Genomic DNA, 22,733 nt, shown 5'->3' on the forward strand with positions numbered 1-22,733 from the left:
ATGGATTATAACAAAATATTCGGATTTCAGAAATTGGTAAATTATAAAATTAGATACAATAAACGGTTGGCTTTTCTTGTTATTATTTAACGAAATTTAATGTAATGGTTTAACAGTATCAATCACATCCTAATCACAAAACATTTTATACATGTATTTGCATTTATGTAATTTAAATACCATAACTTACGTTATTCCGTATGTTTGGATCACAGCCAGCTTCTAGCAATATCCTGGTCAGCTTTTTCCTTCCCATGGCTGCAGCTATGTGCAAAGCAGTATCACCATTCTAGAAAGTAAATGATGTATTTATGAATAGTACAAAGAGAAAAATAAAGTGCAGCATTTACCTAAATTACAGCTGAATATTTCATTCAGTGTTATAATAATCAGAATTTTCCGAAGTAGCTGATGAAGCTAGAGATCTAGGAACGATGGCAGACATTTAGGTAAGTTTAGCGGCTATATTGCTAAAGTGGTTACACAATCATATGGAATCATATCAGAAGTTTATTTTGCACTTGGTTAGACTATAATAAATTTAGTTTAATCCTTTATCCATCTCTTTGTGGTGAACATCTCCTTGCAGACATGTATACTGCTATGCATTAAGGGAAGGGCCACTACCCAGACCGGTTTCGACCTTTATTGAGGACTCATCAGTTGGAGGCAAACCCAAACTAAGGCAGATACTAAGGCAGAAACAATAGGAGAGGTCAGTGGCCCTTCCCTTAATGCACAGCAGTATACATGCCTGCAAGGAGATGTGCTTTGCATTATGGGAGATACTGAGACAAGGAGTGATGAGCGCTTGGTCCACCTTTGCTGTGAGTTTCCTAGTGTTGTACCACCTTACCTCAGTCCTGAAGATATTTTCAGGTGCAAACTTTGTTTGCTTACACTTGGATAAAGGATTAAACTAAATTGATTATGGAATCATATCAATTTATATAGCATTATGCCATACAGAATTTTGTTAACTGCCTTTGAAAAGTCCAGCACTATCACTGTGTAACCATTACTTTATCCAACTCAGCTGGCAATTTATTATAAAAAGTAAGTTAATGAGGTATGAACTGCCCTTCACCAAACCATGCTATCCCAATCCTATGCACCCATTCCTGGATTTTTCTCTTAACCTGACCACTGCTTCTAAGATGCTGATTGCTTGGTCATTTGCTACCTCAGTCTTGGAGGCTGATTGGTGCAATGAAGTATTTTCCCCTCTTTCCAATTCCTTGGGACCTCAGAACCAAGACAAACAATCTGATCAGCAGTACTGTCAATTCCCTAGCACATTCTAACAATATACAGGTTGATACACCATCTGATCTCATGGCTACATTCACATCAATTATCTAACATCCTATCTACCTACATCAATTTCTACATCAGCCAATGCCACAATTGTAACTGCAATATCTATTTCATCTGTTTCAGTTACCTCATTATCGTCGGCATTCATCAAAATTAATCTAATTATTATTCTCCCTTTTACTTACCACATACCAGAAGAGCGCTTTGGATTACTTTTGGCTTGTACAGATAATTTGCTCTTATACTCTGATTTTGCCTTCCTTACCATACCTGGTCAACTTTCTGCTCCTGTGCTTGCTGATCACCTTTCTCTTTAAATTCCCCCCACAAACATTTTCATTTTTTTCAATTTCTGCTTAATAATGCTATTCACCCATATAACTCCCATTATATTTATCCACCTAACTTTAAGTATGTTATTCTGCTTCAAACACTCCTTTACCATTTCCCATGGACTAATAACATACAATTCTTACCACTTCTTATGCAATGGCACTGCTCTAAGCAGTCTCCTGAGTTTGTTGTGCATTACCAGTTTTGTAATTCTACACACTCCAACCTCCTCTCTGGTCAAGACTGCATGATGACTTTCACCAACTGGCAGCCATGTGGTTGCCTTGTTACAGATAAATAATTTGATGCAATTACTGGATTTAGAACTCACAAACTATTGGTACCTGCCATCACCTGCTATGTCAGATACATAAGTGTTCAAAAAACCTAAGTCCAATCCAAATCCCAATGGCTTTAACAGGCCTTTAAGGCCCACAACCTTCCAAGCATGCTTGGATTTTGTAACCGAAATGCGAGGATAGAATGATCACTCCTATGCCTCAAGATATTCTTGGCTGTATCCCTGTGTGTTCAAGTAGAAAGCTGGTATACATTCAGATTTTCAAATTGCAAGCAAAGGGGTTACGTGGTAACACTCAACAAGATAAAAGGCTGCACTAAGTGAATTGTGTTGAAGGAGATCTTCTCATGAAGGAATAAAGTTGCAGACTTGGATATCTTGTAATATCTCAAAGACATCATCTAAATAATTGCACATGGGGAAGAATTATTGGAGGCTCAAAGAAGGCCCCAGAATTACCGATATTGCCAGAGATTTTGGAATCTTACATAGCATTACATACAGGCTCTGCACAGCATTTCAAACCAATGTAATGTGTTCCAGACATTTGCTAAGAGGTTGTCCTTACTCTACCACACAGCATGAAGAAAGATTTTTGGTTATAATAGCAAAGCATAATCGACACACCACAGAAGCCCAGTTTACAAGTCTGCTCCATTCAAACTCAGGTAGATGGATATCTCAACAATCTGTGGCAAGACTTTGACAAGTAGGCCTGTAGTCTGTTCTCTTTATCCACAGATCATCATACAGCACGTTTTCAGTGGTGTTATATCTATAAAAAGTTGGACAATACACCAATGGGCTAATGAACTCATTACAGATGAGAATCATTTTAGTCTTTCCTCCAATTCTAGACAACAACACTTGATCTGGTTTGAAAGTGGTACTGCTTAACATTGCGAGAATGTTTTTCAGATGGATAGACACTGTAGATCATGGTGTGTGGAGGCATTACGCTTAATGGACGCACTGAGCTGCAAGTGCTGGAAAAAGGTATTACGACTGATGAACAATATTGCAATGAAGTTCTTCAATGTCATGCTTAATTGTTCTGTGGTGCTGTAGGCAAATAATTCATTTTTATGAATGACAATGCCACACCATATCATACACAAGCACTGGAGATACTTCTGGAAACCGAGGATATTAACTGAATCAAGTGGCCAGTATACTTCCTAGTCTGAAACCCATAGAACGCATTTGGGACACAATAGGGAGATGCACTGCTGCTCAAAATTCCCTCCAGAAAATAAACAAAAGGCTTTATCCTTGCTCTGAAGGAGAAATGGGCCAGTTTACTTCAAGAATTCCTGACTCACTTGGTGCTAAGCATGCTATAACATTGTGAGAGCCGCACTGCAGTTCGGTGGTGGACATATTTCATACCAAAATGTCTCTCTATCTGTAAGCACTGTAAATTATTCCTTATCCACTTCCTTAGGAAATTTGTAACTTTTGCCAAAAACATACCACAATTTAATTTGTAAGAAATTTATAACACGTTTTGTGTTATAAATTTTGTGTTATATAATATATTAGTATGATGGTAATAATTTTTTTCACATTTGGCTGTAGTCATGAAAATTTCTTTTATACACAGGTAAAAATGTAGTCTGTCTGTAGCTTTTGGATATCAGTGTAATTATGCCTTAGTAACTGCATAAATTTAATTTCCTTCTGCCTCATGTATCTTTTCCTCCTTCCAGTCCATGTTCACATAACTGAAATGTCACAAAACAATTATTTTCCCATTACTCATTGAACACATTTGCTGATGCAAAGCATCCATATCATCCATCTAGCAGCAACCAACTGTATAATTTGTCCTACTAGCCTTTGTTACACATCAGATGGCCTCACTTACATTACTGACATTGACATCCATATCATCCATCTAGCAGCAACCAACTGTATAATTTGTCCTACTAGCCTTTGTTACACATCAGATGGCCTCACTTACATTACTTTCATTGACCACCTGCTGAATTTCTGCTCTTTTTAGATTCAGTTTATTTGATATCACCAACAGCACCCCTCCTAACCCATTTTCTGTTAATCATGTTTCACTAATACTAATACTTTTTGCCAAGAACTAAGCAATGCCATAAAGTTCTCCCTTCCCCCACCCCGTTCTGAATGCCTCTAGGATTAGTATATATAAAGTGCAGTAGTCCCTTAAGCCCACAACTAAATTACATTTTATATTAACTATTCCATTCTGAATTAGTGCCTTCACTTATGCTCTACCTCCCCCTGCCCTCATAGCTTTAGTTTCACTAATTTTGCATCTCTATTCTTAACTCCATTCAGCAGCACTCTTTCCAGACTCAACCCATGCAAGTGCAAACCATCTGCTTTATATAAATCCTTTCATGCATCAATCTCACTTTACACATCCACAATCTCCAAATAATTCTTCCTGCATAACCTATGCATTGGTTCATCTGCAGTCATAGTCCTCATAATTTCTGAACCTGCATCCATTATACCATCGCAGTAGATTTGCTATCTTTACTCTCTCTTGCACACACACACATGCACACACACTTTTCTTTTGCTACTTTTAGCAACTCTTACCCTTCCTCATATCATACATTTTTCTCTCTTCAAATCCTTTGTAACTGCCAAAATTGTTTGCACTTGATTGAATTGGGTGTTTGGAGTTTAAAAAAAGTACTGAATGGAGTTAGAAGAGTCATACATTTCTCTCTTCAAATCATTTACACCTGCCAAAACAATAAACTATCACTTTACCTTTCTGCATTTTAATAGTCTCACTAACATCATTAATATTGACACCTGGGAAGCATGATTTTGTCATACTCTTGTCAAGCACTCCTCTTGTTGGAATCATCATACAAAATTCTATGCTTACTTTCCCTTTCTTGATAAGTTGAGCAATCCTTTCTCTTTTCTCATGCCTCTTCTTTCTGTCTCATTCTTCTAAGCTGTATCATTCATAAGTGTCACTGTATTCTCTCAAATTTGAAGAAAGCATTCCATTATGCAATAAAGCAATTATTATGATCAAAGGCAGGACAGCACAAGAATTTCTGCCAGTTCAATAAAGACGTTTTGTGGGAAGTTTTCGGTATTGAGACCACATTATGATGTAAATAAAGAGTTTAATAAAAATAAGCAATTAAAGCCTGAACATTTCGTAAGTCATAAAACTTACATCATCAGGAGGTACTGATACAGTGACAATTATATGTAATAGCTATGAAGTTATCAAAACATCTAATATGTGTCATTAACTGTTAATATGCTTTTGTTTTGTAAAACCTTTCTGAACCAATTCCATTGATGATGTAATTCTTACGACTTACAAAACTTGTCAGGTTTTAATTGCTTGTTTTAATTAAACTCCTTGTTTACATCATAACGTGGTCTAAATACCAAAACCTTCCAACAGAAATGCTAAACCACAGAAACTTACGTTTGCATCAAAGACATGTTTTGTTTATATCTGCATAAGTCCCACGATTTTTGTTAAAATAATGTACAGTGATTTTATTATAGCAGAAATGCTTGGAGATTTGTGGCTGTGCTATACAATAAGCTGTTTTTATACTTTAATTATTAATCTAGTTGGGATAATTATGTCTTAAAAATCTGTTTTTAAGCAAGTTATTTCATGTGTTTAGATACAAAAATCATCAACAAAGCCTTAATGAAGAAATAAACTTTCGCTTCTAAAATTTGTCTAAGCTGTAACTATAATTCTGAATAGGGTTTTACACTTTATTCCAGTTGGTAAGCATAATGAAGTGATCACCTAGGTTGTGGCTAGCCATATGCAGACTTTTGTGAGGAAAAGATATATGTGGTATTACAAGGCTGGTGATTATGACAAGCTTGGGAGACAGACTGGAGCTATAGCATGGAACGAGGAGTTGAGCAGTAAGGAAATAAATGCTGCTTGGAACTAACAAAGAAATACATAATTGCATCAATGCATGAATGTATTCCGAAGGCCAGAAGGCTGAATAAGGTATATGTAAAATGGATGAATGAAGATCTTAGCCATGAAATCCAGAAGAAGAAGGTACAAGATGAATAATGGTAATAATCGGTTACATGAAGAATATAAAGAACAAGCCAAGAGAGTGACTTAGTTAGTAAGGAAAACAAAAGTGCAAAAATTGGTAAATCAGCAACAAAAAATAATAGAGTTTTTTAGTGGCAAGTAGAAGGAAGAATGATCATGGTAAGATGATGTTAATGCATGAAAATGGTAGAATGGTAACTGCTGCAGAAGACATTGTTGAGGTATTCATTGATCAATTTATCAGGGTGTTTCAACCTGATCAGGGCAGAACCATGAGGAATTTAGATGTAGAGGACAGAGGAGAGGATGGCTTAATTGTGAGTGAGCAGGAAGTATTTGAGGAAATAAATAAACTTGATGTCAATAAGGTGATAGGGTTTGATGATATATCACCATGCATCTTAAGGGAATGTAGCTTCAAATTATAGGCCAATCTGTATATCTGGAGTTGTGGTGAAGGTACTGGAGAGATTGGTGAGAAGTAGAATACAGAAATGGGTTGATAACAGCAGTATTCTCTGTGGTTATCAGCATGCGTTTGTTAAAGGGAGATCATGTTTGACTAACTTATGTACTATAACAAGGTGACAAATACCTTGGACAGGGAGATGCACATACAGCAGATTTTTAAAAGATAGACTGCCATATGACAAACTATTAAATAAACTGAAACAGATGGGATTGGATAACAGACTTCTGAGTTGAATCAATGACTGGCTTTCAGATAGGCATCAGAAACTTGTACATAGGGTTGCAGTATCCCAAAAGAGGAATGTCACTAGTGGTGTATCCCAGGGGTCAGTTTTTGGGCCACTGTTGTTCAATTTGTATGTTAATGATATTGGGATGGGTTTAACTAGAGATATGCAGCTGTTTGCAGATGATACAAACTTGGGGAGCGCAATGCAGAGACAAGAGGATGTCATGACCTTACAGGAGGACTTGAATATATTGCATAAATGCACAGGTAAGTGGAACTGTCAGTTCAATTCAACATTGCAAAGTGTAAGGTTTTGATGTTGAAAGTTTTTCTACTTGGTTATACTATAAATTAAAGATGCCAAGAAATTATATTCTTGGTTTAATCCTTTATCCACGTGTAAGCAAACAAATTTTGTGCCTGAAGTAATTTCAGGACTGGGCAACTCGTATATAGAAGCGAATGACTTCACATCATTTGCCTTAGTATCCCATAATGCAAGGCACATATCATTACGGGCATGTATAATACTAATTATGGGAAGGGTCACTACCCAGACCGGTTTGTACCTTTATTGAGGTCTCATCAGTGGGAGCCAGATCCAGAAGTTATACCAAGGTTGAAGTAATGCAGAAGTCATATTTCCATATACAAGTAGCCAAAAGGTGTCACACCTTAGTATTAAAAATACTCTTGATTTCAAGACTGAAGCAAACAAAATTTGTGCCAGTCCAGAAATTACTTCAGCCACCAAACTTTGTTTGCTTACACTTGGATAAAAGAATTAAACCAAGAATATAATTTCTTGACATTTTTAATTTATGTAAGGTTTTGAAATTTGATTAGCAACAATGGGATGCAAAAGTATACACTTGGTGGGGGAAACTTTAAAGGAAGCAGAGGAGATGAGAGGTCTAGGAGTGATGGTGGACAAGGATCTGAAATTCAGGAGCCACGTTGCACAAGTTGTGAAGATGTCACATCGGATAATGGCAATCATGTGGAGGACCCTGACATGCAGAAATAGAGTGGTTATGATGCCATTGTATAAGGCCTTGATCAAGTCTCATATGGATTATTGTGCACAGATTTGGTCACTGGGTTTTCATGGTGATGAGGAATTGTTGGAAAGGGTCTAGAGAAGATTCACAAAGGTAGACAGTGGTCTTATGAAAGTGGAGTAAGAGGACAGATTGAGAGAATGTAAGTTGCAAAGCCTCATGAATAGGAGGAAGAGGGGAGATATGATTGAGACATATAAGCTAGTTAGGGGTTGTTATCAGGTCAACATAGAAGAGATCTTTCATAGAATGGACAGGGAGGCAGAACAAAAGGCTATTGCTGGAAACTGTATAAGGAGGACTCATCAACCACTCTCCATGCTTTGCATGGAGAGTGGTTGATGAGTGGTATGCATTGCCCGCGTGTGTTGTGAATGTAGATACATTGAATAAGTTTAAGGTATGGTTGGATGAGCATTGTGTGAAATAGTGTGTACCTCCCACAATGAGTCTCTGACTCCATGGAGATCAGATGATGATGATAATAATAATTCTTGTTCTGCAATATGCTATGAAAGAAAAAAAAAGAAGATAAGTTTTGATAGTACCTCATTTTATTTATTATTATTATATTGTGGAAGACCTACACTAACTTTTATATGCATAAAACCTATCATGCCGCTCTAAACTCATTCACTGTCAGGGCACTCAAAAACTAAGTCTGGCAATATCCATTCTACTCACTCACCATTCTCCATACAAAAATCTAGTCTGAATACTCTTGCACAACTACCACAGGCGACCCCTGATTTTCTTTCTGTTTGTCATTTATTCAAAAATTTCCTGTCAATCTTATAGAATTCCTTTAATAACTTATATGTGTCTATCATGTCTCCTCATTGCCGCCTATCAATTAAACTTTGCAATCCCCACACCTTCAACCTATCCTCATAGGGAGCATTCCACAGACCTGTCACCAGCCTAGTCACTTCTCTCTTAATCCTCTCTACTACTTCCTGATCCCTAAGAAACCCACGTGACCAAATCTGTGTACAGTTGTCAAGATGTGGCCAAATCATAACTTTATAAATAGAGATAATAACCTCCCTATCTTTATTGGTTGTTTTGTTTTATAGCATCCAATAATCCTTTGAGCTGTTTTACCAACTTTTGCAACATGCTCTCTGAACTTCAACTCTCAGTTCACCATTAACCCCAAGTCCCTAGTCTCATGAGTTTCCTGCAATCCTGTCCCATCAATGTGATGTACAGTATTTAATGTTTTAACCTGAAGTACATAACATTACATTTTGCAACATTAAATTGACAATTTCTTCACCCACAATGCCAATTTATTTAAATTATCCTGCAGGATATCTATATCACCTTCATTAATTATTGCTGTCTATTCCTAGAGCAGTTTTGCATCATCAAACAACTGCATACCCCCCCTTAAATCTTTCCCTATATCATTAATACACAAATTAAAGAGCAGTGGCCTTAGTATAGAACCCTAAGTGCTCCACTAGTCACCTTCATTCTCCTAGATTCCACTATACCATATACTGTATGGAGTGGAATACTGAATGTATATTACTGTCTAGTGTCTGTCTATTAGCCTGCATCCCTCCCATCCATGCTACCAACATTATAACCGGAAATAGTAATGTAAATTTGCTCCAATTATTGTCATAGTTTTTCATGCTGTATTCTGTCAATTGTGAAGTCTGGTAGTATCATGGTGTAGCCATTTTTCTTATCTAATTCTGCTGCTTATTATAACTTTAAAGTAAATTTTAGTCTCAGCTGGTTGTGACTAAGTGTGATATGTTTGGCATTTGGGAATTTGTGAGTTTGAAGTCATCGTCATCATTAGCATTCTGTCTCTTGACAGGTCCAATGGTATATCTCAGCAAATTCTCTTCCTCCAATTTCCTCTGTCTCTTGCTTCCTCCTTCATTTCTTGATATCCTCTTGTGCCCATTATATCATAAATCATCATTAGTGACTGACTTTCCATTTCCATCGTCTCCTTCCTCTCGGTTGCTTTCCTTCAATTTTCCCTTCTGTCATTCTTTTCAGTAGGCTATCTCCTCTTAATACATGTTCTATTCAGTTATGCTTTCTATGTCTTATGGTCTTTAACTTCTTTCTTCCCAATCGTCCATGTTTCTGATCCATATAAAGTTACTCCAAATACAACACTCGATAAGCCTGTTCTTTAAATTTTTATTCATTTTATTGATAAATAAATTTTTCTTTCTTAAAAAGCATATTTTTTTTGTTAATTCTTTCTTTTATTTCCATGTCACATTTTCAATTTTCTTGTATTATACTACCAAGGTATTTGTATTGTCTCACTTGCTCTACACTTACTCCATTCATCATCACCTTGACACTTCCTGTTTTCTGGGAGACTCTCATCACCACTATCAAGCTCTCTTGCAACCGTGTGAACCATATTGATGGAACTCTACTTCAGGAAACAGATGAAGCTAGACATTTAGGGGTGGGGATAAAAAGAGAGTTAAAGTTCAAAAAAAAAATCAGCTAATGCCTTTTTATTCCCGTATACGGGGAGTAGGCGAGGCCATTTAGCCCTATCTAACTTTTGGAGACTGAGTGGGCAGTTCAATCTCCACTGGTACCAATCAGAGATAGATGGCCCAAGGCTATCACTAATTAAGCAGTGCACAGTGAAGAGAGACGGCTCAAAAATGTGCCGCCATCTCGTGGTCCCTAACCCTAACACAATATATTTAATGTCTGAAATAATGTGGGTTCTGTCCACGCGGTTAGCCTAATGACTATGCACTTTGCAACCATATGCCTGGGGAAGGAGTGTCCTAGGTTTGATTCCCGTCGATGACGGGAGCTCAAGGATCTTACTCAGCCATAGCCAAGTTAGCCAGTCTTGGGCATGGACAGTAGGGTTTACTGCCTGTGTAGCTCAGTGGATGTGGCGTTTGCACACCACGGCGCTTGGCCGCACGAAGGAAGACTTGGTTTCGAATCGTCACCAACTAGAGGAAATTTTTCTAAGCCTTTTTTCGACTGGTTCCCGAGTTAGTTGATCTCTGGCACGGGCAAGCGGGTTTTTCCTCCTGGAAACTCAGGTTTTTTGTCCCATAAACTCAAGAAAATCGACCGTAGAACCCACATTATTTCAGACATTAAATATATTGTGTTAGAGTTAGGGACCACGAGATGGCGGCACATTTGAGCTGTCTCTCTTCACTGAGAGTTAAATTTTAGAGAAAATATTGTTAAGGTTGATAAGGTAGCCCATAAGATGACATCACTATTGAAGAACACACTAACAAGTAAAGATAAGGAAATTATTATTCCTCTTTATAAGGCCTCGATACATCCACATCTGAATTACTGTGCTCAGATTGGGGGTCTCCTGGGGATGAGGAAGTAGTGGAGAATATTCAGAGGTGAACGACCAAGATGGTGAGTGGTCAGTGAACTGTTTCCTGTGAGGATAGATTGAGGGTGTGTGGTTTGTAGAAGTTGGTTGATAGGAAGAAATGGGGGAATATGATAGAAACATTTAAGTTGCTTAAAGGGTTTTATAGGATTGATGCAGGGGAAATGTTTCACCACTTGTCTAGAAGGGCAAGAACAAGAGGTCATCCCTGGAAATTGTGTGGTTAACAGTATGTGGAGTAGATTTTTTTGCTTGGAAAGTTGTGAATAAGTGGAATGGGTCGCCAGAGTCAGCTGTGAGTGCTTTGTCTGTTAATAGGTTCAAGGAGAGTTATGATATGGGCGCTCGAGAGGGGATATGGAGAGGGTGCTCGTGAAACAACAGTAGCGGCGGTGTGTAAGAAGTGCTCTGGATTCAGGTAAGTTATTCTTGAAATAATTAATTGTATATGAGTGATTGTTTGAGTAAGAGCTGCTATAAAAGTTGTGCACTACTAGTATTATTGTAAGAGATATTTTGCTTAAACTTGATTACAAATTCATTGTTTTTGGCTCTTAGAGTAGTAACAGGAAGAGGAAAGATGGCGGCGGCTTTGTTAATGCATGACTTTAACTTCGACCAGCCGCTTCGTGAAGAGCGAGGTGTGCTACATGTATTCTTTTGATTACATAGATGGTTTGTGGACATTTAGGGCTGATGGAAGGAGGGTATGTGCAAAATGTGAGCTAAACAAGGATTTGATGAGCTAATATGAATTTGATGACAGAAAGTGTTAGTAGCGAGAATATCGTGGGAAGAATGAGTGCTTGTTCGAAAGAGAAGCATGGTGTGAAAGAAAGGCAAAATTGTTAAGAAAGCATTGAAAAAGAAAACAAGCGATTTGAAAACCATAATGGATGGTGAAAAGAACGAAAGCAAGATGAATGTGGTGGAAGGAAACAAAATTGAGAGAATGAAAGAAACCGGAAATAGCGTTACGAAAGGATCGAAAGTGGGAAAAATGGAAAGAATGAATGAAAGTGAAAATTGGACGCATGGACCGAAAGTACAAAAACTCAAAAGGATGAATGAGAGTGAAAGTGTGAAGTGGGAGTCAAGAGTTCAAAAATTAGAAAGATTGAATGATAGAGAGAATGTAACATGAGATTCGAAAGTTGAATTGGGTTAGACAAGGCAAGAGATGAAATGGATGCAGAGTGATAAAACAAATCAAGTAGGTACGAAAGAGTTAATGAAAGACGAGCGAGTGTCATTGTATGGTGAGTCCATTATTAAAGGTGTGCTGGATAAGAGGATGCACGAGGAATGTTTTCCAGGTGATAAAATGAGTAGGTAAATAGGCAAAATTGGATATGAGGAGGGAGCGAGCGAAGAAGTTGATGGTTTTAATAGGTACAAATGACTTGACAGAGGACAAAGAGCACGTCAGAATGGATATCGGGAGGCTGCTTAGACGGATAAAAGAGAATATTGTGACAGGAAGGGTAGTAAGCGTGTTGCCTAGGTATGACTGTGGTGAGATGCGGCAGAGAGCAAGAATTTTGAATGCTATGTTGGCTGAAATGTGTGAGGAGAGGGGAGCACAATTTGTTAATGTGTGGAATGAGTTTGAAGGACATAGTGAACTGTATGGGAGTGATGGACTGCATTTGAGTGGTTATGGTGTGAGTCATTTGGAGAGACTGTTGCTGGAAGGTAGAGAAGTGAGTATAGAGAATGAAACAGATTGAGTGGGAAGTGATGTGGAAGAGCAGGAGAGTATGACAGGAGAAATTGAAGAGGTGGTTATGATGAGTAAGTGGCATGAGTATGGAAAATGAGAGAATGGGTGTGCAAGATGAACAGGGAAACGGGGAGGCTCAGGGTGGACAGGGGTACACAGCGTGAGAAAGGTGGATGCTCCAAGAGGATGTGAGAGCATGTGTAGACAGGAAAGGAATGGAATGACCTGGGATCAAGAGGAAACAGCTGGAATTGAAGAGGGTTCTAAAATGAATAAGCAGAAAGGGAAATGGCCCCGATCGAGCATGGAGAGATCGCATCGAATGAGTGTTATCAGTGTAACTAGCTGTAGATCCAGGAATGAGCTGTTGTTTATATACAAATGCTAGAAGTGTGAGAAACAAGGCAGATGAAATGGTTGCACTAATTGAGTCTGTTCACCCAAAAAAAGAGATGGAAGGATATGATGTGTTTCGTAAGGATAGAAGGGATAAAAAGGGATGGGGGAGGAATATTGATGATAGAGAAAGAGTTATGTCCATACAAAGTAGAGATGCAAGAAGGAAATTGTGCCAGTGGTTTTGAGGCAGTATGGTGTGAGATAGAGGTGAATGGAATCAAATACTTGGTTGGATGTTGTTACAGACCAGGAAATGTGGATGGCAGTGACTATGAAATATATAATCAAATTAGCCAAGCAAATAAGGCAATTTTAATATTGGCAATATAGACTGGAATGATGAGATAGCAACTGGAAGTAAAGAAAATGAGTTTCTTGAGTTTTTGAGGGTTAACTACATCAGACAGTATGTAATAGAGGACACATGAGGATTGAGGGTCTTCGATTTGGTCATTTCATCAGAGGATCTAATTATAAATGAAGTGTCAAATCACCCACCAATTGGTGAGAGTGAACATGAGGTGATTACCTGGGTGGTTGCGAGCAGTGTGTGTGTGTGGACCTATGTAAGAAAAGGGTATATGTGGAACTAAAAGGGGGGGGGGTGATTATGAAGAGCTCAGGAAACAGCTTGCAGGTGTAGCATGGAATGAGGAGTTAGCTGGAAAAGAGATCAATGCAGCTTGGGGGATTTTCAAAAACTATCTAGTAGATGCAATGTCTAAATGTATTCCAAGGGTGAGAAGGTTAAATAAGGTAGGTGTGAAATGGATGAATAAAGAGATTAAGCATGCGATACAGAGAAAAAGGGCATTATGGAGGCAGCATAAGAGAAGTGAAAATAACCAATTCCATGAGGACTACAAAGACCAGGCAAGTTGGTGAAGGTAACTAAAGAGAGGTATGAATAGCAGTTAGCTAATGAAGCCAAAAATAATCCTAAGGAGTTCTTTCAATATGTAGCCAGCAAAAGAAAGAATGATTATGGAAGGATGACATTGATTGGAGAAAATAGTATATAAAGACAGCTGTTGCAGAAGGTGTGGTGGAAATACTTAATGAGCAGTTCATAAAGGTCTTTCAATCTTGTGAAGGAGACTTTATGCAGAGATTAAGAGCAGTTGATGATGGAAAAGAGACACTGACTGTAAGTGAGCAAGAGGTGTATGGGGAGTTGAGCAAACTAGATGTAAATAAGGCTGTGGGACTTGCTAATATATCACCACGTATTCTGAAGGAATGTGCCATGGAGTTGAAGCTGGCCTTGACATACTTTTTTAATATGTCAAGGATGCCGAGTCTTGCACTCGGTCATGTTCCTAAGGAGTGGAAGGAGGGCAAGATTGTGTCACTTCATAAAGGAGGTGATAGAATTCAAGCATCAAACTATAGGCTTATCTGTGTGTCAGGTGTTGTAGTTAAGTTGTTGGAGAAGCTTGTGAGAACTAGGAGCCAGAATTGGGTTGACAACAATAGTATTACCTTTGATGGATAGCATGGATTTGCTAAAGGGAGGTCATGTTTTAGTAATATACTTACTTATTACAATAAAGTGACTGATTCCTTGGACAGAGGAGAAGGATACACAGAAATATACTTAGATTTTGCAAAGGCTTTTGATAGATTACCGCATGATAAGTTGATAATCAAACTGGAGTGGATGGGGTTGGATATTAGATTGGTGCACTGGTTTGGAGACTAGCTATCTGATAGGTATCAAAAAGTTGTGTATGGGGGAGCGATATCCAGGAAAAGAAAGTCACTAGTGGAGTGCCACAGGGGTCTGTTTTAGGGCCATTGTTGTTTAACTTGTATATTAATTATATTGGTGAAGATTTGGATGGAGATATTCAGTTGTTTGCAGATGATACAAAGTTGAGACGAACCATGAAGAGTAGAGAAGATGTTGAGGTCTTACAAGAAGACTTGAATAAATTGAGTGATTGGGCACAGGAATGGGGATGCGAGTTCAATGTTGCAAAATGTAAGGTTTTAAAATTTGGAAAACAAAAATGGCATGCAGAATTTATGCTTGGTGAGGATATATTGTCGGAGGTGGAGGAAATAAGAGATCTGGGGGTGATAGTGGATAAGGATCTGAAATTTTAGGGGAGACATAGCCAAAATTGTGAAGACAACACAAAGGCTTCTGGGAAAGATGCGGAGGACATTGACTTGGAGAAGTAGGGAGATTCTCATTCCATTGTATAAGGCTTTGATTAGGCCACACATTGACTATTGTGCCCAGGTTTGGTAACCTGGTTTTCAGGCAAGGTTTTCAAGTTGCCTCTGGACCCTTTCTAACATCTGTTCATCGAAGGATGAAGAGATGTTGAAAAGGGTCCAGAGACGACTGACTAAGGTAGTTTCTAACCTCTGGAATGTCAAGTATGAGGAAAGATTGAGAAGAAGCAAGATGCAGATTCTGGTGGACAGGAGGAGGAGATATGATAGAGACCTTCAAGTTATTAAGCGGTTGTTATAGGATCAATGATGGAGAGGTTCTACAAAAAATAGTGGGAGATCAGGGGAGAACCAGAGGTCATCCCTGAAAGCTGTATAAGGAGGGTGTGAGTAGGGGAGTGAGAAGCAGGTTTTTTTCATGCAGAGTTGTAAATGATTGGAATGCCTTGCTTGAGAGTGTGGTGTCTGCAGAAAATTTGAGTGTGTTTAAAGCACAGTATGATGAGCTGTGTGTTTGATAAAAGGACCTAAACAAGTCTTTGACTCCATGGGGTTTTGGGTAATAATAATAATAATCATATATTTTGTCAATAGTTTGGGTCTCCTGTGATGCATATTTGGACTTCATGGAGGTGCCCATACAATATTAATAATCTCATAGACCCTAATCCTAACACAATATTTTATTGTCTGAAATAGTGTTTGAATTCTATGGTCAATTCTCTTGAGTTTACAGGACAAAAAACTTGAATTTCGAAGAGAAGAAATCCAGAGGATTAGACAAACTTTTCACATCAGAATATTTTTTTTTACAATAGAATAATTTGTTGAATCCATTTAATTTTTCTTACCTTGTTCATTTCACTAACATGACAAAAAGCACTGATGAGAATTCGTAGCACACCAGCATGGCCATATCTAGCTGAAGTATGCAAAGGTGTATCTCCATACTAAAATGAGAATGAGGGAAAAAAAAGAAAAGCACTGTCAATTAAAATACACATATCCACACATAAACTATTAATCTGATAAGTAAATGGTACATATGGTTTAGCATAACAGTATTTTAGGTCATCAAAATACTTTATGTTTTTTATGTAATACATGTTCAAGGTAAGAAATAAAATGTAATTAAAGATATTTGATTTCCAAAGACAATATTTACAAATAATAAATCTAATGGGCAATGGGCTTCTATTATTCATTTGTTTATAGAAGTCAGAAATTAAACATTGTACTTGGCATAATGCTGAACAGTGCTTGGCATGATGCTTATGACTTTCTCAATAAGTCTAAGGACTCCATGGGGTAGCCTATAATAATAATAACAATGCATTCACCTATACTCATTAAACACAGTCAAAAATTATGAAGGTTCATATTAGGTGGAGTTAAGCATTTTATGGGCAGGGCTAAAGTGCTTAGCAACAGTTAAGTTGAAACAATAACACGGATGTTAATACAAGGAATGAGTGAACAAAAATCTTGATATAAGAAAATAATATGATATATATGGTCCAAAAAAAGTTGCTTCCAAATATGAAGTACATTTCAGTGAAAAAAAAAAAAACGATCATAGCCTTTAAAACATAAAAAATGATGAAATTGAAAGCTTAAAGTGTGGCCATGAAAGGCATGTATATATGGTTGAGTTATTGCAATCATAACCATATGGTTCAGTATGTGGAAAACTCTATGGACTCCTACCCAGGACGGACGAACTCATTATAGGAGCCATACTAAACATTCACACAATACCTATCATGCTCTCTTTAAACTCATTCACTGACTGTGTGCTTGAAACTTTCTCTGTTTCTCAACTTACAGGAGTAAACCCTTATTCTGTACCCTCCAGACATGTATTTGCAATTTGTTTTGTATCTATTCTATTCTATACTCATGTTTTTGTCATATCTCTCTCTTTCATGTATCTCAGCAAATCTAGCAACCCAAAAACTAACTAACCTCATAGAGAGCACAGAAATGTCACCTTCACCAAATGCTGAATTCTCTCCATCCAAATTCCTTCCTCTCCTCAATACTTCTGCATGCCTTATTTATCCTCCAAGTCAAGACTCAAGAATTCCAGAAATCCATTTGCCTTAATATAGAAAAAAAAAAAAAAAAATTTGCCTGAACATTTTCTACTCATTACCATCTATATTTCCAAACCTCCAGTCTCATCCCACTACATATCCTGTTTTGTCTGCCTCTACCTTCATAATATAGTTTCAGAGTCATAAGTACCATTTCCATCTTGATTCTCTACCCTGAGAAGGCAGAACTCAGCACTTGCATTAAGAAACACTCCACTAACCCTCCTTCTGTTAGAATAAGGTAATTAATAATACCTCTATAGCAGTAGCGCACTCAGGATTTAATCTTGGGGGGGGGGGGGGGGGGGAGCCCGAGTTGAGTAGACAATTTGAGAATACACACTACGCATCGCATATGACCTATGACTGAGCATCTGCAATGATTGCTAATTCATAAGTAGTATAGAAATAGAAGACACGACACAATATAAATAAAAAAATGAATTTTAATTAGGAAAAGATTTTTGGAAAATTTTCTAGTGTTTTTTTTTTTTCCCCTTTTCTTAGCTGGATGCAAACATACCAACAGGTATATAGACAAGAAAGTTGCTAGCTTTCTTATCTATACTGGACAGTACTTTGCAACATCTAATCCTTGTATTGGTATTTCCTCTTTTGCAGCATATCCCCTGAACTTCAACTCACTCCCTATTCATCATCACTTCTAAATCTATAATAGTGCAATTCCATCAATGTAATGCATAGCATTTCCCAGTCCAAGATACATAACTTGATGCTCTACAAGACTGAACAGAATAATAAATAACTTGCAATAGTACAAAAAAAAAGGACGGTAACAATCAATTTATTTACTGTTGCCATCCCAGTTTAGTATTATCAGCAAACACTTGGATATTCCACCTCAGATCATTCCTAGTATCACTAATGCACAAATTGAATCACAATACCTCAATTTTCATATTAATATCAAATCATTACTTCAGCAAAATTGAAATAATGTGAAAAGGAAAATTTAAGCTGGTGACGGAAATTTATAGTATTACTATGGAAGGGATTATACGAGGGCTGTTTGATAAGTCCATGCAAAGTCTAAGAGATGCCACCACAGTATGTATCAAGGTAATTTTTAATTGCTGGCAACTGTTGGAGGATCACACACTAAGTTACAGTCAGATAGATCTATTACTCTGTGTTTGGCGTTCATTTGAATCGATTAAGTACATTGTGAAAAATGGATGAGAAAGAATTTCGTGTAGTGATTAAACATTACTTTTTGAAAGGTAAAACGGCTCAGGAAACCAAAGCAAAGCTTGATAAACATTATGGTGAGTCTGCACCTTCGATTAGAACAGTTTACAAGTGGTTTAATAACTTTCAAAGTGGCCATATGAGCACAGGTGACGCAGAACGTTCTGGATGCCCTGTTTAGGTCACTACTCCAGAAATTATTGAAAAAATCCATGATATGGTGATTGATGATAGAAGAGTGAAGGTGCTTGAAATTGATAAGGCTGTGGGCATCTCAAATGATTGAGTACATAATATTTTATATGAACATTTACATATGAGAAAACTATCCGCAAGATGGGTGCTACGTTTGCTCACACTGGATCAAAAGCGTCAACGTCTGAACTGTTGCAAGGACAGCTTGAAGCTGTTTCAATGGAATCCAGAGGAATTTTTGCATCGTTTTGTAACAGTGGATGAAACATGGATTCATTACTACCAGCCTGAGACCAAGGAACAGTCAAAACAATGGGTTGGAAGCGCCAAAGAATCTGCACCAAAGAAAGCGAAAACTATTCTATCAGCAGGAAAGGTTATGGCCACTGTCTTCTGGGATGCTTGTGGCACAATCTTCATAGACTTCTTGGAAAAGGGCAAAACAATTACCGGAGTGTATTATGCATCTTTGCTGGATCGTTTAAATAATGAAATAAAGGAAAAACAACCACACTTGGTGAAAAGGATGATTCTTTTTCACCACGATAATGCACCCACTCACTCTTTTGCAATTGTGATGACCGCAAAATTGTTTGATTTATGCTACGAAGTTCTTTCGCATCCCCCCCCTTACTTTCCAGGTTTGGCTCCCTCGGACAACTATCTGTGTCCAAACATGAAAAAATGGCTGGCAGGAAAGAGATTTTCATCAAACGATGAGGTGATTGCCGAAACAACTGCCTATTATGAAGAGTTGAACAAATCATACTATATGGAAGGGATGGGATCAAAAAACTCTAGCATCATTGGACTAAGTTTCTATGGACCTCAAAGGAGACTATGTTGAAAAATAAAAAATGTTTGTTTCAAAAAAATTATGTTTTCTTTATTTTTGCACAGATGTATCGAACAATCCTCGTACATGTAATGAGGATAACAAGAGACCATTTATGAAAGTTGGGTAAAACCATGGTTAAGAAGGGAGTAGGAGTAGATTAGTTATATGAAAAGTAGTGAATGGGTGACACATTTTATTGTTAGAATATGTCATAAATGTTGGGGAAGAGGAGGAAAGTTTACGGTTCACTATGATAAACAAGTTAACACGTTCGCTGCCAACTACGAGCATACTCGTAGTTGGTAAACCAGCTACACAAGTCAGCTACGAATATACTCATATGACGCTTCCCGCCGGCAATGAGATTACTGTACTGACCTTGAAGAAGTGAAAATGCTTGGCTTGTGGAGCTAGCATCAAAACTGTGTATTCTCATAGATAGTATAAGAAGTGAAATTGCTCGGCATACGGGAACAGACTATGCCAAAGTAGCGTGGCAGCGAACGTGTTAATGGCTGAACAAGACCTCCCAGTAAGATTGAAATCTCCCCCCCTTAATAATACTCCTGTCTGCCCATTTCTAGCATTAAAATTAGATCTGAATAAAATTATAATGCAAACTGTGAACCAATTAAGGATCCTAATAAGTGACCTGACATACTACATTCAGCATTTTTTGATCCTTCCCATTCTTAATATGACTTGCCTCAAGGCTGTCTCTGCACACACTTACCTAATTCCATCTTAACAGCTAATTTCTCTGTTCTATACATTCTTTTCTAACTAACTAACTATTACTTTCTCTAGACAACTATGTCTAAATACATTTAAGTGAACCACCATACATGTCTTTTTCATAGTCTTTAAAAAGAGTGTGCACCATTTCTCATACACAACTGAAATATTAATTCACTTGCCATTTTGAACATTCTCAATTTATTCCTAATATAATAATATACTGTAGTATTAAGTTAAGGGGATAATAAATTCCTCATTATTTTATTTTAAAGCCAGATACGAAACTCGAAGATTGAAATCTATCAAAATCTAAGAGTTTCATGCTGAAGAATAATCAGCGAGTCCAAGCTTAAGTCAACACCTGGGCAGTACAACACTAGGGCAACTCGTAGCAAAGGTGGAGCAAGCTCCATCACTCTCCTTAATATTTTCTCATAATGTAAAATGCAGCTCCTAGGAGATGTATTACAGTTTTATATTATGAGGAGAGGTCACTACCCAGACTGGTTTCGACCTTTATTGCGGTCTCATCAGTGAATAGGTAGACCTGGAATACCAAGGTTAAATGAACCAAACTTACATATATCCCTACTAACGAATTGCCAGACTGGTGTACCCATATATTATTATTACTATGATAAAGAGCCAAGAGGCTATTTTTCCGGCAGCATAAATTAAGTTAAGGGGATAATAAATCCCTCATTATTTTATTTTAAAGCCGGATACGAAATCTATCGAAATCTAAGAGTTTCATGCCGAAGAACTATCGGCGAGTCCAAGCGTAAGTCAACACCTGGGTAGTAGTACAACACTAGGGCAACTCATAGCAAAGGCAAGCTCTGTCACTATCCTTAATATTATTATGAGAAAATATTTCTCATAATACATTATGAGAAAATATTAAGGATAGTGACTGATCTTGCTCCACCTTTGCTACCAGTTGCACTAGTGTTGTACTACCCAGGTGTTGATTTACGCTTGGACTCAGCGATAGTTCTTCGGCATGAAACTCTTAGATTTCGATCTCCAAGTTTTGTATCCGGCTTTAAAATAAAATAATGAGGGATTCATTATCCTCTTAACTTAATTTACGCCGCCAGAAAAATAGCCTCTTGGCTCTTTATCATAGTAATAAGAATATGTCGGTACACCGGTCTGGCAATTCGTTAGTAGGGGTATATGTAAGTTCGGTTCACTTAAACCTTGGTATTCCAGGTCTATTTACTCACTGATGAGACCTCAATAAAGGTCGAAACCGGTCTGGGTAGTGACCTCTCCTCATAATGTAAAACAGTAATACATCTCCTAGGAGCTGTGTTTTACATTATGAGAAAATATTAAGGATAGTGACGGAGCTTGCTCCACCTTTGCTAAGAATTGCCCTAGTGTTGTACTACCCAGGTGTTGACTTACGCTTGGACTCGCCGATTGTTCTTCGGCATGAAACTCTTAGATTTCAATCTCAGAGTTTCATATCCGGCTTTAAAATAAAATGATGAGGGATTTATTATCCCCTACTTAATTTACGCCGCCGGAAAAATAGCCTCTTGGCTCTTTATCACACTGCAGTATATTATATTAACTTACAGTATTTACTCTCCAACTCTTAATTTTTGCACTTCTATTTTTGATAACCTTTCTCTCTCATTCCATACATGTCACTGTTTGTAGATGCTTAAACTATGACCTCTCACTTTATTTCAATGCATTCTAACATAATCACATCTGCAATCTTTGCTTTCATAAAATACATTTCAAGTTCATCCCCATCACAGAATCATAATTCTTGCTCCTTACTCTCCCTTTCATATTATAATTTCTCTCTCATATTTTATCTATTCCTTCTCTCCTAGAATTCTTGGAGGTGTCACATAATAATAATACTATACCACTTATGAGGTTACACCAACTCTGGCTGTAGCTACTTGAGCTTGTAATTTGTCCAGTGTAAGAATAGGCATATACACACTATTTCTTACATTGCTTTCTTGCCATTCTTCTCACTTGCCACTGATTCTTTCATTTCACCTGTTCTACAAAACACTCTCCGATCACTTGCATTTTTTTTTTTTTTTTTACATTCTTTACTGCAACCTTTGTGATCTTCAATACTTGTCTTTTGAGATTGCTTATTGCTGTCATTTATAACTATGTCAATTCACTTCTGACACTCTCCCACCAATTTTCACTAACAGTAATCTGTAATGATAAT

General features: G+C 37.5%; 1 protein-coding gene across 1 annotated transcript in view; it reads right to left on the reverse strand.

The window, feature by feature from the left end:
• LOC150094293 (uncharacterized) overlaps positions 1 to 22,733 on the reverse strand; it is a 180,414-nt gene that overhangs the window by 60,494 nt on the left and 97,187 nt on the right. The window contains exons 6-7 of the mRNA XM_090412435.1: positions 16,297 to 16,395; positions 191 to 289 (exon numbers count right to left, since the gene is read on the reverse strand). Coding sequence (XP_090268561.1) covers positions 191 to 289; positions 16,297 to 16,395 — 198 coding nt within the window. The remainder of the gene's footprint in view (positions 1 to 190; positions 290 to 16,296; positions 16,396 to 22,733) is intronic.

Source organism: Typopeltis vanoorti, chromosome 22 (assembly GCF_054136105.1).
Source record: "Typopeltis vanoorti isolate ZY-2024b chromosome 22, IOZ_Tvanoo_1.0, whole genome shotgun sequence".
Lineage (NCBI taxonomy): Eukaryota > Metazoa > Arthropoda > Arachnida > Uropygi > Thelyphonidae > Typopeltis > Typopeltis vanoorti.